Genomic DNA, 17,005 nt, shown 5'->3' on the forward strand with positions numbered 1-17,005 from the left:
CTCGGCGACCACACCCGCCTGATGTAAATCCTATGGAACCCGTCTGGGTCGTTTTCGGGCGCCATCACAGCGTACGCTAATCAGCGGCCCGTTATTTACGCGAATCAAATGACGAGTGCGTAGACATCTATTGACGCATATCTCCGCAAACCTACCAACAAACTGTCGGGCCGGCCGAAGTGGCCGTGCGGTTAAAGGCGCTGCAGTCTGGAACCGCAAGACCGCTACGGTCGCAGGTTCGAATCCTGCCTCGGGCATGGATGTTTGTGATGTCCTTAGGTTAGTTAGGTTTAACTAGTTCTAAGTTCTAGGGGACTAATGACCTCAGCAGTTGAGTCCCATAGTGCTCAGAGCCATTTGAACCAGCCAGCCAAACTGTCGGATCCCTGATAAGCAGAATCAGTGATACATTTCTTTGCAAAGACGGACAAACAAGCAATTAAGCAGGTATTTATAATGTTTTGTCCTATCAGTGTAGACACTTTCGAAGTGTGTTCAAGACAAGAGATGTTGGACAGAGAGGTTAGCTTTACTTTGTCAGAGTGGACCCATAGTGTTCTAGTAGCAACAGTGTGGTAATGTACTTGTTATGAAATGGACTGAAGCTGGTCTGTCCTGCAGCGGAGGTAACATTATTTGGAGCAATTTTTGTAACATGACGTTTAAAGACAGATATCTAAACAAAAGGATTATAATACTGAATGAATGAGAAAATGTAAAATTTAAAGGTAACGTGGTTTGCCATATTTGTAATTACTATAGTTCGCTCATTGTTATAACAGTGCTTATGGTTTAGATTTTCTGCAAGGTTTTTTGTAATGAAGTTGGTTTAGATTTTCTGTAAGGTTTTTTGTAATGAAGTTATATGGTTCCGTCTTCCACTGCAGTGATAAATGCTAAAGAGACATTTTACGAATTAGTCCGTGTGTGCAAAGTGTGGAAAGTTGTATTGTTGGGATGACTTAACGAAGCTCAGTTGAAACTTAAAGCGCCGATTTAGTTATTTCTTTGTCGCCGAGGTTGGTACCCGATTTTTCATTTGCTGTCATAGTTTTGACTGCACATCGCGAGTCGTGTGCTGAGTAACATTTTTGAGTATTGACGAAATCCCGTCTTGCATTGCACAACGCCAGTACGGTGAGTGAAACTTAATTCTAAGAGTCAGGTCACTATTTTATATACATAAAAAAAGTTTTAAAGAACAAGATCGCAGAGCAGACGAGCGATCCATTGCGCAAAGGGAAGCCATAAATTTGATTATCATTGTAGTTCATATTGTCAGTCCGCCACGATAGCTGTGGTCAGCGAGGCGGTCTATCGCGCCAAGGGGCACGGGTTCGATTCCCGGCTGGATCGGAGATTTTCTCCGCTCAGGGACTGGGTGTTGTGTTTTCCTCATTACTATTTCATCATCGTCAGTGGAAAGTAACGGGAATTCACCACTGGAATCACTTCCCTAGATGCTCATGCAGTGGACCTCTCTGACGAGGCTTCCCCCATGACAAGACCTGCCCTAAGGCAGAACGCAAAGTAAGTTTTCGTAATCTCAGAGTGCATTTACGAGAATAATATCAGTAAAAGTTGCAAGGTCGAGTGAAATGTTTTATGAAAGTGCTACACTGCGATTTCACACAGATTTATCAGATAAAGTCAAACGCGTTTTATTCAGTGATCATTTGTTGTGTAATTAAGAAAGTAGTCCTGGTACAGCAATTGTTTTCTAAATTAACAAAGATTCGCAACATTCAGAGTCAACATTTAACCCAAAGTCATTTTGTCACAGAGGCAGATAGCGTACGTAAATTTGATTGAGAACGGATTTCTTTCTCGCAGTCGTATTATCTGATCGACTGGTTACTCTGAATTTCCAATCGCATAGCATGAGCTTCACGTATTTCCACCTCAAATAAGCTTCAGATATTTCCAGTCAACATTTCTCAATTACTCGCTTTGCATGTTTTACCGTCTGGTTTCACAATTATGAGAGTATTAATACATTTGAAAGAATACTTTCAAACGGTATATGAATGGGAAAAATGATGCCATTGCACCATATGCTGACTCCAGACACTGAATTGTGGTTTGACGATAGCAGTTGTAGGTGTGGTTGTAGTGCTGTACAGGCGGACCAGGAGAAGTCCCAGGAGCTTGTATAGCTTGCGTAGGATACGGTGGATGATGCGCAGTGGCCAGTTTTCGTCCAAATTGCTGGACGAGTTTATTCGTTTCATTGGTCGGGGAGGCCGATAAGTGTTTTCCAGAATCAAGGCGCGCACCCCTCAAACGATTTTACAGAAACTATTCGGTAAAGAAATTTCATTTTTGCCTTACTTGCAGCTTTATATGTCGGGCTAATGATGATGTGCCCATCATTTCATTAATGGTCATAGTCATTGTGGTATTTACGTGTAAGTTGGACACTTTGCGAAATTCGGGAAAATATACAATGAAAAATAGATGTCGCTATGACTTTGTGTTTGGTTCATATTACGTAGTACACTATTGGCCATTAAAATTGCTACACCAGGAAGAAATGCAGATGATAAACGGTTATTCATTGCACAAATATATTATACTAGAACTGACATGTGATTACATTTTCACGCAATTTGGGTGCATAGATCCTGAGGAATCAGTACCCAGAACAACAAACTCTGGCCGTAATAACGGCCTTGTTACGCCTGGGTATTGAGTCAAACAGAGCTTGGATGGCGTGTACAGGTACAGTTGCCCATGCAGCTTCAGCACGATACCACAGTTCATCAAGAGTAGTGACTGACGTACTGTGATGAGCCAGTTGCTCGGCCATCATTGACCAGACGTTTTCAATTGGTTAGAGATCTGGAGAATGTGCTGGCCAGGGCAGCAGTCGAACATTTTCTGTATCCAGAAAGGCCCGTACAGGATCTGCAACATGCGGTTGTGCATTATCCTGCCGAAATATAGGGTTACGCAGGGATCGAATGAAGGGTAGAGCCACGTGTCGTAACACATTTGAAATGTAACGTCCACTGTTCAAAGTGCAGTCGGTGCGAACAAGAGGTAACCGAGCCGTGTAACCCATGGCACCCCATACCGTCAGGCCGGGTGATACGCCAGTATGGCGATGACGAATACACGCTTCCAATGTGCGTTCACCGCGACCATCATGATGCTGTAAACAGAACCTGGATTCATCCGAAAAAATGACGATTTGCTATTCGTGCACCCAAGTTCTTCGTTGAGTACACCATCGCAGGCGTTCCTGTCTGTGATGCAGCGTCAAGGATAACCGCAGCCATTGTCTCCGAGCTGATAGTCCATGCTGCTGCAAACGTCGTCGAACTGTTCGTGCAGATGGTTGATGTCTTGCAAACGTCCCCATCTGTTGACTTAGGGATGGAGACGTGGCTGCACGATCCGTTACAGCCATGCGGATAAGATGCCTACCATCTCGACTGCTAGTGTTACGAGGCCGTTGGGGTCCAGCACGGCGTTCCGTATTAACCTCCTGAACCCACCGATTCCATATTTTGCTAACACTCATTGGATCTCGACCAGCAGCAATGCCGCGATACGATAAACCGCAATCGCGATATGCTACAGTCCGACCTTTATCAAAGTCGGAAACGTGATGGTACGCATTTCTCCTTCTTACACGAGGCATCACAACGACGTTTCACCAGGCAACGCCGGTCATCTGCTGTTTGTGTATGAGAAATCGGTTGGAAACTTTCCCCATGTCAGCACGTTGTAGGTGTCGCCACCGGCGCCAACCTTGTGTGAATGCTCTGAAAAGCTAATCATTTGCGTATCACAGCATCTTCTTCCTGTCGGTTAAATTTCGCGTCTGTAGCACGTCATCTTCGTGGCGTAGCAATTTTAATGACCAGTTGTGTATGTTGTGTATGAAATTTAACTAACATATTGAATTTTTCTTTAGACATGGGTAGATGTATCTATCTGTCACCAATCTCGAGAAAATTGATCTGATGTAGCACACTCATTTGCGATCGCGCCGCACCAACGATAAAGCCGGAGTGAAAATCCACAACATTCCTCATATTTCATAAATGGTTTCAGATATCGAAATGAGATTTTGGCAAATGATAGCATGCAAAGAGGAGAGTATTTACCATATCGTTATCATCTAAAACTTCTTTATTCTAATAACTACGGATTTTTTCGGTGAAAGAATGTTATTTCTAAGGGCTATCGATAGCTGTGAAACGAGAAATGCTATGGATTTTGGAACGACATACGTGAAGACGTTACTCGTTTTTTGTACCTAGGATGTGCCTTTAATTAGCTACTGGCTTTACTCTCCCTCAGTTCATTACTTAATAAACTTAACAAACCACCGTTTCAGAATTGCCCCGCAATTGTGTCTGCACGTGTTAGTCAGAGGAGACAGTGTAAACTCCACTGAGTTTCGGCATAAGAAGCAAATTTTGACATGGCAACCGGAGAAACGTGTAGGTTTTACTTAAAATTCGTCACTCACGACGCTTCCTTAAAGTTACAATAGGTTAACAAGCCAGATGAAAATAAATCGCTGCATTTTCGGCGGAATTCTTTTTAGATACTAACGAAAGCGGGGGTAGCAAGTAGATCTTTTTGAATGGCCACCACGCAGGTGTTGGCGTGGAGGGGCCCCACGTAATATTTACGTCTCGAACTACCAAAATTGGCGACTTAGCAATGAGACAGCTGATGTTTGTCTTTTTTTCGCTCATTTGATATTTACCGCTGAGATTTCGCCATTTGTGCTAAGTCTAGTTGCCTTTAGAGCGCGGCGGAATGGCACATGGCAGCTGCAGCTGCTAGTGCATCAAGGTGGCTGCAGAAGCGTCAAGGTGGCACATGGGATTGGTGTTCCCGTCAGAAGCAGCAGCCGCCAACGGAAATCAGTGGCAGAACCGAGCTATCAGGAGGGACCAACGCAAAGCGCTTGGCAACTGGCACTTCGGACAGGGTAAATACGCCATTAGGGCTCGGAATGGTGAATTGGTGCCATAGTTCTAAATGAATCCATGCTGTCCAGAGATTGTATGTTAATGACTGTACTAAGTATGTTAGAACATGTGATTAACTGTATCGCCGGCCGCGGTGGTCTAGCGGTTCTAGGCGCTCAGTCCGGAACCGCGCGACTGCTACGGTCGCAGGTTCGAATCCTGCCTTGGGCATGGATGTGTGTGATGTCCTTAGGTTAGTTAGGTTTAAGTAGTTCTAAGTTCTAGGGGACTGATGACCACGGATGTTAAGTCTCATAGTGCTCAGAGCCATTTGAACCATTAACTGTACCGTGAAACTACACTACTGGCCATTAAAATTGCTACACCACGAAGATGACGTGCTACAGACGCGAAATTTAACCGACAGGAAGAAGATGCTGTGATATGCAAATCATTAGCTTTTCAGACCATTCACACAAGGTTGGCGCCGGTGCCGACACCTACAACGTGCTGACATGAGGAAAGTTTCCAACCGATTTCTCATACACAAACAGCAGTTGACCGGCGTTGGCTGGTGAAACGTTGTTGTGATGCCTCGTGTAAAGAGGAGAAATGCGTACCATCGCGTTTCCGACTTTGATAAAGGTCGGATTGTAGCCTATCGCGATTGCGGTTTATCGTATCGCGACATTGCTGCTCGCGTTGTTCGAGATCCAATGACTGTTAGGAGAATATGGAATCGTTGGGTTCAGGAGGGTAATACGGAACGGCCTCGTATCACCAGCAGTCGAGATGACAGGCATCTTATCCGCATGGCTGTAACGGACGTGCAGCCACGTCTCGATCCCTGAGTCAAAGATGGGGGCGTTTGCAAGACAACAACCATGTGCACGAACAGTTAGACGACGTTTGCAGCAGCATGGACTATCAGCTCGGAGACCATGGCTGCGGTTATCCTTGACGCTGCATTACAGACAGGATGGTGTACTCAACGAAGAACTTGGGTGCACGAATAGCAAATCGTCATTTTTTCGGATGAATCCTGGTTCTGTTTACAGCATCATGATGGTCGCGGTGAACGCACATTGGAAGCGTGTATTCGTCATCGCCATACTGGCGTATCACCCGGCCTGACGGTATGGGGTGCCATGGGTTACACGGCTCGGTTACCTCTTGTTCGCACCGACTGCACTTTGAACAGTGGACGTTACATTTCAGATGTGTTACGACACGTGGCTCTACCCTTCATTCGATCCCTGCGAAACCCTACATTTCAGCAGGATAATGCACGACCGCATGTTGCAGGTCCTGTACGGGCCTTTCTGGATACAGAAAAGGTTCGACTGCTGCCCTGGCCAGCACATTCTCCAGATCCCTCACCAATTGAAAACGTCTGGTCAATGTTGGCCGAGCAACTGGCTCATCACAATATGCCAGTCACTACTCTTGATGAACTGTGGTATCGTGTTGAAGCTGCATGGGGAGCTGTACCTGTACACGCCATCCAAGCGCTGTTTGACACAATACCCAGGCGTATCAACGCCGTTATTACGGCCAGAGGTGGTTGTTCTGGGTACTGATTTCTCAGGATCTATGCACCCCAAATTGCGTGAAAATGTAATTACATGTCAGTTCCAGTATAATATATTTGTCCAATGGATACCCGTTTATTATCTGCATTTCTTCTAGGTGTCGCAGTTTTAATGGCCAGTAGTGTATATGAAGCAAAGATAGATTTTGGTGAAGATATGGTCATTTTTAAAGTTATTTTCTCTATTATAGAGGATGGTCAGAAACAGTCTGAAAAGCTAATAAGGTGGTAGTTGCAGTGAGGGTGTGGTGAGAAGTAGCTGTTAAGAACAAAATTCGATACTTTGCGCCGTTTCCAAGTTATTTAGCGTTGAAACTAGCCAGTTGGGTCGTCGCGCGCGCAAATTCAAGTACTTGCGCCTGCTAAAAAGCGGCAATACCCAGACATCTGTGGATCTGCGAGTTACCACTTGTTCAAATGTTCATTACCAGTTAAAATGTGCTTTCTTTTGGAAGTGATAAATTTAAAGTAGGCGAGCAGAAGCGAAACGAGGAACAAGCTTGGAGAATCTGTCTTTGGCAGACTTATTGAATCTGCACACGCTACATTGTGATTGGCTAACTTCAATGTCAGATAACCCACAAATGCCGCAGAGTACAGAATTTTGTTTTTAACAGTTATTTCTCTCAACAATCTCCCCTGCAACACCCTTACAAGCTTTGCAGACTTCTGCTGCTCACCCAGTATATTTGTTCACACATTATTTATGAGGTGTTCTTTTACGATCAATATCCTTGAGAAACTGTTCACTATCTTGTGAATATTGAAGATGGTGTACAGGATATTATGTTCGGTACTTAACACCAAGGTGTTCGCAGTCAGCTGCAATCACGTATGTACATCTACATCTGCAACATACTCCGCAAGCCACCTAATGGTGTGTGGCGGTGGGTACTTTCGGTACCACTATCTGATCACTCCAACCCTGTTCCACTCACGAATAGTGTGTGGGAAGAATGATTGTCGGTAAGCCTCTGTATCGGCTCTAATTTCCCGAATTTTCTCCTGGTGGTCAATACGTGAGATGTATGTGGGTGGAAGTAATAAGATGTCCGACTCCTCCTGAAAAGTGCTGTCCCGAAATTTTAGTAGTAAATCTCTCCGTGACGCACAACTCCTCTCTTGTAACGTCTGCCAGTGGAGGAGAGGAAAATTTGCAATATATATAGGAGTGTCATAGGCAGTATTTTAAGAATATGGACAAGTACTGTGCGCTCTCGGTTACTTTCTATCTCAGTTTTCATCTGAAAGAATTAATTATTATCTATCGAATAACCTATAGAAATGGATGTCTCTTGTTACACCTTGAAATTGTTTGTGTGCAGCATTTACTACAACACGTCAGTCAACGATTTTTGCAGCCTTCTTAATGGAAAGCGCCCGGGTAGAGCGTCTATCGTTTCTATAACAACATGCTGCTCTTCATGGTACGTCGTCTGACGTGACAGTGTTTGCCTATCGATATTACAACAACCTCGTTGGAGAGTAGCCTGCTGCCATATCTTTGGAATGGCATCTATACTTAATATGGCAACCAGTAGCTTCTAAATGGTTCTGCAACAGGCCCAGAGAGGACAACCCATGTACTGTCAAAAAATGGTTCATATGGCTCTGACCACTATGGGACTTTACAGCAGAGGTCATCAGTCCCCTAGAACTTACAACTACTTAAACCTAACTAACCTCAGGACATCACACACATCCATGCCCGGTCGCGCGGTTCCAGACTGTAGCGCCTAGAACCGGTTGGCCACTCCGGCCGGCCCATGTACTGTCGAAATGATTTTTATTTATCTCATATGTTTAATATTTTTACATATTTTATCTGACAATTGCTGTTGAACAAGCTAAGTTCCATGTATTTTTATTTTTCATGCTAGCCTTTTTCTTTTAATTACGAAATTTTACGTTGTTATTTGACTTTTAACCCATTGGTTAGCGATGATATCATTCTGACAAAAGTGGTCGGAGCCTCCAGTATATAAGTAAGACGTGCACTGCTCTATCTAGCAGTGATTTACCACCAGAAGGAGGTTCCTGCTCATGCAGCATTTTGCTAATTTATCATTTTATATCTTTGTAGTTTTATATAATGTTCTTTAATGGCCGGCCAGTGTGGCCGTGCGGTTCTAGGCGCTTCAGTCTGGATGTGTGTGATGTCCTTAGGTTAGTTAGGTTTAGGTAGTGCCAAGTTCTAGGGGACTGATGACCTCAGACGTTGAGTCCCATAGTGTTCAGAGCCATTTGAACCATTTCTTTCTTTAATGTATGTAGCCCTCTGATCAGACCTTGTATTTGACTTGTAGGTCTGAAGATGACCACAGACGTGGTCGAAACCGGTTACCAGAATAAATAAATTTGTGATCAAGACTGATTTTAATAGTAACTATTAGGAATAACATCGATCACTGTCTGCTCCCACGATGTATTCAAAAGTAAATATGCAGCCTAACACGCACAACACGCAAATTCACAGCGACATATATTTTTCACTGCAAACTGAGGATCTCTTACAATAGTTTACCTACTATCGAAATGTCACAAGAACTATGACCATTAACGAAATAATAGGGGGTTCTTTCATGAAGCTGACGAATTAAACTATAAGATGTGCGAAAATCAGAGTTTATTAAGGAGTAGTTTGTTTAAAATCCTCTAGGAAAGATCGCAGATCGGCCGGCTTGTGCGGCATGCTGTTCAAGCGAAGCTGTCAGGTTCCACGCCGAGTAGGCTTGGCATTAGACTGCTGCACCTGTTGACGCTCCCAGCACACGCTGACAACTACGCTTCCCTCCACTCGCTCCGTACTGAACTGTCAAAAGCCGGTACTTATTTTAACCGCCCTATAGTGTGTACGCGCCTTGACAGAAGCGACTTCTGACAAACGGCAGTCTGTTACGTCACGGCGCCTCGGAGCGAGTATCTGGAGAACAACTGCTATCGTGATCATTTGTGAAAAGTGGTGGACGGACGGCGGTGAAACCTAGAGTGAGCGATAAAGTGTTCGGACATCCAAGTCTCGTCACAGAACGTGGATATCGGGCGCAGCGACCTGTGGCAGATCTGGCGACAGAGTAGAGTGCTGGAGTGGGCGCAAGTGTTCCGGAGCGCAGCGTTAACCTCGCCTTGTTTAACAAGGGCTTCGCAGCTGAGGGACCCCTCTGTGTTTCCATTTTGATTCAACGCCACATCCAATTACGACTGCGGTGAGTGAGTGATCATCGAGACTGAACAGTGCAACAATGGAAACGTTTTGCTTGGAGGGACGAGTCACGCTTCTTGTTGCATCATTTCGATGGCCATGCCCCGACATGTGGTCCCAGAACAGATGCATACGATAACTGAGCTTTTATACACTACTGGCAATTAAAATTGCTACACAAAGAAGAAATGTAGATTATAAACGGATATTCATTGAACAAATATATTATACTACAACTGACATGTGATTACATTTTCACGCAATTTGGGTGCATAGATACTGAGAAATCAGTACCCAGAACAGCCACCTCTGGCCGTAATAACGGCCTTGATACGCCTAGGCATTGAGTCAAACAGAGCTTGGATGGCGTGTACAGGTACAGCTGCCCATGCAGCTTCAACACGATACCACAGTTCATCAAGAGTAGTGACTGGCGTATTGTGACGAGCCAGTTGCTCGGCCACCATTGACCAGACGTTTTCCATTGGTGAGAGATCTGCAGAATGTGCTGGCCAGGGCAGCAGTCGAACATTTTCTGTATCCAGAAAGGCCCGTACAGGACCTGCAATATGCGGTCTTGCATTATCCTGCTGAAATGTAACGATTCGCACGGATCGAATGAAGGGTAGAGCCACGGGACGTAACACACCTGAAATGTAACGTCCACTGTTCAAAGTGCCGTCAATGCGAACAAGAGGTGACCGAGACGTGTAACCAATGGCACCCCATACCATCACACCGGGTGATACGCCAGTATGGCGATGACGAATACACGCTTCCAATGCGCATTCACCGCGATGTCGCCAAACACGGATGCGACCATCATGATGCTGTAAACAGAACCTGAATTCATCCGAAAAAATGACGATTTGCCATTCGTGCACCCGGGTTCGTCGTTGAATATACCATCGCAGGCGCTTCTGTCTGTGATGCAGCGTCAAGGGTAACGGCAGCCAAGGTCTCCGAGCTGATAGTCCATGCTGCAGCAAACGTCGTCGAACTGTTCGTGCAGATGGTGGTTGTCTTGCAAACGTCCTCATCTGTTTGTTCAAGGATTGACACGTGGCTGCACGATCCGTTACTGCCAGGCGGATAAGATGCCTCTCATCTCGACTGCTAGTGATACGAGGCCGTTGGGATCCTGCACGGCGATCCGTATTACCCTCCTGAACCCACCGATTCCATATTCTGCTAACAATTGGAATTCGACCAACGCGAGCAGCAACGTCGCGATACGATAAACCGCAATCGCGATAGGCTACAATCCGACCTTTATCAAAGTCGGAAACGTGAAGGTAAGCATTTCTCCTCCTTACACGAGGCATCACAACTACGTTTCACCAGGCGACGCCCGTCAACTGCTGTTTGTGTATGAGAAATCGGTTGGAAACTTTCCTCATGTCAGCACGTTGTAGGTGTCGCCATCGGCTCCAACCTTGTGTGAATGCTCTGAAAAGCTAATGATTTGCATACCACAGCATCTTCTTCCTGTCGGTTAAATTTCACATCTGTAGCACGTCATCTTCGTGGTGTAGCAATTTTAATGACCAGTAGCGTTTTTTGTAACTGTCACTGCTTTAATAAGTTAGTGAATGATGTCAGGATGTTGAAAATAAAATGTTAATTACGACGTGACAACAGCGATGTACACAACATCGCTTAAGTCGATGCCGTAGTCCCTGACTTCAGGGAGACAATTGACACCGTCCCGCACTGACGTTTAATGAAAAAAAAAAACGAGCTCACTGTATATGGTGCCAGATTTTCGACTAGATTCAAAACTTCATTGCAGACGGAACTCAACACGTCGCAAAATCGACTGATTTAAAAATAATTTCCGGAGTACGCTAAGGAACAACGCTCGAAGATGGTATCGATTTGTGGAATGACCTACAGAGGACTGATGAATGTTGCAGGCTCTAGCATTTGACCCTGAACGTAAATAAATGTAAAGTACTGCGCATACACAGGAAAAGAAAGCCACTACTGTACAACTACACTAATGGTGAGAAACTGCTGGAAACAGTATCCAACGTAAAATATTTAGGATTAAATATCCAGAGCGATCTTAAGTGGAATGACCACATAAAACAGTAGGAAAAGCAGATGCCAGACTCAGATTCATAAGAAGAATCTTAAGGAAATGTAACTCGTGCACGAAGGAAGTGGCTTATAAAGTGATTCGTCGAACGACTGTTGAGTATTGCTCATCAATATAGGATCCTTACCAGGTAGGACTGATAGAAGAGATAGAGAAGGTCCAACGAAAGCGACGCGTTTCATCACAGTGAAACGTACTAATATATGATCGTTAGGATGAGTATGAATCAAGCGTTCAGGCTTCAGACTGTCACATTTACAGGCTTACGCAAATTTTGCAACAACCTTACTTCAGTTATCTAGCCATTTAGAATTTAATTTACCATCCTGATTCATATTCTGTCGTTAATTCCTTGCCAACTTCAGCAAACAAACATATATCTCTGCGCTGGTTCGACTTTTACCAATCGATACTTGAAAATAAAACATCAACAATTCTCATTTTGTAATTGCAGGATAGTTTTTGTAAGGATTGAAATTTGCATTTCGTTTATATTTGTTTAATAAACTCACAGATATGTTAGGAACATTTTCCAACTCATATTCTTCATGATGTAGGCAACTTTCTCGAAAAACATTTTTAGCGAAAATAAATGTAAATGTCGTGTGACTAGGGCCTCCCGTCGGGTAGACCGTTGGCCGGGTTCAAATCTTTCGATTTGACGCCACTTCGGCGACTTGCGCGTCGATGTGGATGAAATGATGACGATTAGGACAACACAACACCCAGTCCCTGAGCGGAGAAAATCTCCGACCCAGTAGGGAATCCAACCCGGGCCCTTAGGACTGACATTCTGCCGCGCTGACCACTTTTTTTTTTCTTTATTTTGTTCGGTGTTGTTCGTGGTGTTTGGCCTGGGCGGACGTCACGTGACATCCGTTCAAGTTAACGGCCACCACTCAGCTCCCGGGGGCGGGCAGCGAACATATTTTACGAATTTCAGTATTAAAAGCTGAAAGCCGTGTAAAAACTTCATGGACTGGTAACCAGTCAGTTTAATCCCTCTACTCCGAAAACCAACGAACCAAAGCTTCATGTTTGCTAAGTGAGAGGAAACGAATTAATTCATAACTGAATGGCGGCAGTCTGCGTACACTAGGAAGATTTTGATTGTAATCCATAAACTATCCGTTTCTAGTACGGATGACGTTGGCAGTAATTGCTACAAATATACATAAGCAGTGGCGAATCAGCCGTGGAGGTGTCAGTTTTTCGATACTTTTTGTGAGTCAGTTTTGTTACAGTATTACGAAATGAAGATGTGATTTTTGAAAGAGGCACCGTATTAGCCGGAATTTCTTGAAATTTCTCTTAGCACTACCAAATCAGTAGCTACAGTGTCAAGAGCTCAGCAAGTTGCAGCAAATTTTGGATGGAGCAGATAACTCGCAAATTTTTTCACAGCTACTGCAGCATCGGAGATCGCCGAGAAATGAAGATAAGTGTTTGCTGACTGTTACTCCCTGGAATATTTCAACGGGGCCGTTGCAGAGGTGCTCAGCAAACTCAGTTGGCAGAAGCTACAAGAGAGGCGTTGGGCATCACTGGGATGTTTATCACTGAACTTTCGAGAGAGCTCTTTCCGGAAAGAGTCGGGCAACATATTACTTCTCCCAGATACTTCTCGCGTGATGACATCGACGAGAAATTAGACACAATATAGAGGCTTATTGACAGTCATTCTTCCCACTCGCCATTAGGGAGAGGAACAGTGAAATGGGGGGGAGGGGGGGCAAAATCACTTAGTGGTATCAGGATTACCCTCTGCCAAACACCATTATGTTGCTTGCGAGGTATGATGTAGATGTAGACGCCGTTATCCAGGCAAAAAGCTGGTCGAAATATTAAACGCGTCACTGCCGCGATGCGGTGCAGGCAATATTATGCTATGGAGGAATAGAGGATATCGACTTAGGACTCCATGAGACCTGTGGTAGTAACCAAAGGCACCGTGACGGCTGTACACTGCATAACGTTATTGTGGTCCACTGACATCCGCTAATGCTTGATGTCTTCCAGACGACAATGGCATCTTCCAGCAAGATAACCATCCGTGCTAGGAGGCCAGGATCATGCTACACTAATTTGAAGAGAATGATAGTGAACCCATGTGCCGTCCGCGGTGGCCAAGCGGTTCTAGGCGCTTCAGTCCGGAGCCGCGCGACTGCTACGGTCGCATGTTCGAATCCTGCCTCGGGCATGGATGTGTGTGATATCCTTAGGTTAGTTAGGTTTAAGTAGTTCTAAGTTCTAGGGGACTGATGACCATAGATGTTAAGTCCCATAGTGCTCAGAACCATTTGAACCAAGTGAACCCATTTCGATGACTTGGACGCCAAATTCGCCTTAACTGAACCCGATGGAACACATCAGGAACGTTAACGGACACGGGCTCTTCGCCCGCAAACAACCAGCCCGTAATTTACGGGAATTGCGTAACCTGGTGTGCAAGACGTATGAGACAGGTGAAATACCTTCAGACCTCAAGAAGAACGTAATAATTCGAATTCCAAAGAAACCAGGTGGTGACAGGTGTGAATATTACCGAACTGTGAGTTTAATAAGCAACAGTTGCAAAACGCTAGCGCCAATTCATTGAAGAGCAATGGAGAAACTGGTGGAAGCCGACCTCAGGGAAGATGAATTTGGACTCCGGAGAAATTTAGGAACACGAGAAGCGATACCGACCCTACGACTGATCTTAGAAGATTGGTTAATGAAAAGAAAAGCTGCGGTTATAGCACTTGTAACCTTAGAGAAAGCTTTTGACATTGTCGACTGGAATTCTCTCTCTCAAACTCTGAAGGTGGCAGGGGTAAAATATTGGGAGCAAAATGCCATTTACAATTTGTACAGAAACCAGATGGCAGTTATAAGAGTTGAGGGGCATCAAAGGGAAGCAGTGGTTGGGAAGGGAGTGAGACATGCCTGCAGCCTATCCCCGATATTGTTCAGTCTGTATATTGAGCAAGCAGTAAAGGAAAGAAAAGAAAGATTTGTAGTAGGAATTAAAATCCATGGGGAAGAAAGAAAAACCTTGAGGTACCCAAGCACGACTCCAGCCACCAGGCTGTGGCTAAGCCATGTCTCCACGATATCCTTTCTTTCAGGAGTGCTAGTTCTGCGAGGTTCGCAGAAGAGCTTCTGTAAAGTTTGGAAAGTAGGAGACGAGGTACTGGCAGAAGTACAGTTGTGAGGACGGGGCCTGAGTCGTCCTTGGGTAGCTCTGTTGGTAGAGCACTTGCCCGCTAAAGGCAAAGGTCCCGAGTTCGAGTCTTGGTCCGGCACACAGTTTTAATCTGCCAGGAAGTTTAATATAAGCGCACACTCCGCTGTAGAGTGAAATCTCATTCTAAAAACCTTGAGGTTTGCCGATGGCGCTGGAATTCTGTCAGAGACAGTAAAGGACTTGAAAGAGCAGTGGGAGGGCATGGAGAGTGTCTTGAAAGGAGGATATAAGGTGAGCATCAACAAAAGCAAGACAAGGATAGTGGAATATAGTCTAACTAAACCAGGTGATGCTGAGGGAATTAGATTAGGAAACGAGACACTTAAAGTAGTAGATCAGTTTTGCTATTTGGGCAGCAAAATAACTGATGATGGTCGAAGTAGAGAGGATATAAAATGCAGACAGGCAATGTCAAGAAAAGCGTTTCTGACTATTTAAGAGACATGAAATCTTTTCTGAAAGTGTTTCTATGGAATGTAGCTATGTATAGAAGTAAAACGTGGACGATAAAATGGTTCGAATGGCTCTGAGCACTATGGGACTTAAGTTCCCCAGAACTTAGAACTACTTAAACCTAACCAACCTAAGGACAACACACACATCCATGCCCGAGGCAGGATTAGAACCTGCGACCGTAGCGGTCGCGCGGTTCCAGACTGAGCGCCTAGAACCGCTCGGCCGCTCCGGCCCGCCAAACGTGGACGATAAACAGTTCAGACATGAAGAGAATAAAAGCTTTTGAAATGTGATACTACAGAAGAACGTTGAAGATTGGATTGGTAGATCACATTAGCTAATGATGAGGCACTGAACAGAACTGGAGACAAAAGAAATTTGTGACGCAACTTGACTAGAAGAAGGGGTCGATTGATAGGCCACATTCTGAGACATCCTGGGATCACAAATTTAGTACTGGAGGGATGTGCTGGGGATAAAAATGAGTGTAGAGGGAGATCAGGAGATGAATACACTAAGCAGATTCACAAGGATGTAAGTTGCAGTAGTTATTCGGAGATGAAGAGGCTTGCACAGCATAGAGTAGCATGGAGAGCTGCATCAAACCAGTCTTCAGACTGAAGACCTCAACAACAAACAACACACACAAACATCTGGTGCCACATACCTTCGGAACACTACGTATGATGTCGAAACCTCGCCACGCAGAATCGCCGCTGTATTGCGTCTAGGGGTGGACCAACACGTTGTCAAGCAGCTGATCGTAATGTTTTGACTCATCATTGTGCAATTAGATACAATAACATGTCGGAAGTGCACAACAACATCAGAACCACGTTTTTGTAGCGCCTGTAACTTTTCTACCCAGGCTTCGGCACTTGTCTGTCGCTAGTTTGCACTCGCACCTCACCTTCGGCAAAAGTGGGCTGTTGGAGGCCTCCTGGTGATGTCTCCCACGAAGTGCCGGCGGCAGCAGCTGGTGAGTGTCGGACGCTGGAGGTCTGGCGGGCAGGGCCACCGCGTCCATCAAGCCGCCAACCAGTAGCAGCAGGAGTGCCACCAGCCCCCTCATGTCGGCGTCTGGAACAGAGTTCCGGCAGGTCAGCCAATTGACCGGGACAGCAGGTTCTGGACGCGAGAACTGCGCCTCACTTCAGCTCAGCACTCGGAAAACCTGCATTTCATACACAGGATGGCTCTGTTGCCCCCAAGTTTTGATTTTATGCTACCCGCAATGCCTTCAAAAACCACTGCGAGATTTTAGCACATTCGCTACACATGAATTGTTAGTTGTATAGAAAAAATGAACATTCTCTCGTTCACTACACATGAACTGTTAGCTGCATAGAAAAAAATGAACAGGACGTTTTAGTAAAAAATTGAATGTAGCTAAGTTTTATACACCACTGGCCATTAAAATTGCTACACCACGAAGATGACGTACTACAGACGCTAAATTTAACCGACAGGAAGAAGATGCTGTGATATGCAA

At 45.0% G+C, this 17,005-nt stretch overlaps 1 protein-coding gene across 1 annotated transcript in view; it reads right to left on the minus strand.

The window, feature by feature from the left end:
• The window catches only part of LOC124606466 (mucin-2-like), a 30,102-nt gene extending 13,517 nt beyond the window's left edge, over positions 1-16,585 (minus strand). Inside the window, exon 1 of the mRNA XM_047138448.1 lies at positions 16,424-16,585. Coding sequence (XP_046994404.1) covers positions 16,424-16,585 — 162 coding nt within the window. The remainder of the gene's footprint in view (positions 1-16,423) is intronic.
• Positions 16,586-17,005: the final 420 nt, after the last annotated feature.

Source organism: Schistocerca americana, chromosome 3, assembly GCF_021461395.2.
Source record: "Schistocerca americana isolate TAMUIC-IGC-003095 chromosome 3, iqSchAmer2.1, whole genome shotgun sequence".
Lineage (NCBI taxonomy): Eukaryota > Metazoa > Arthropoda > Insecta > Orthoptera > Acrididae > Schistocerca > Schistocerca americana.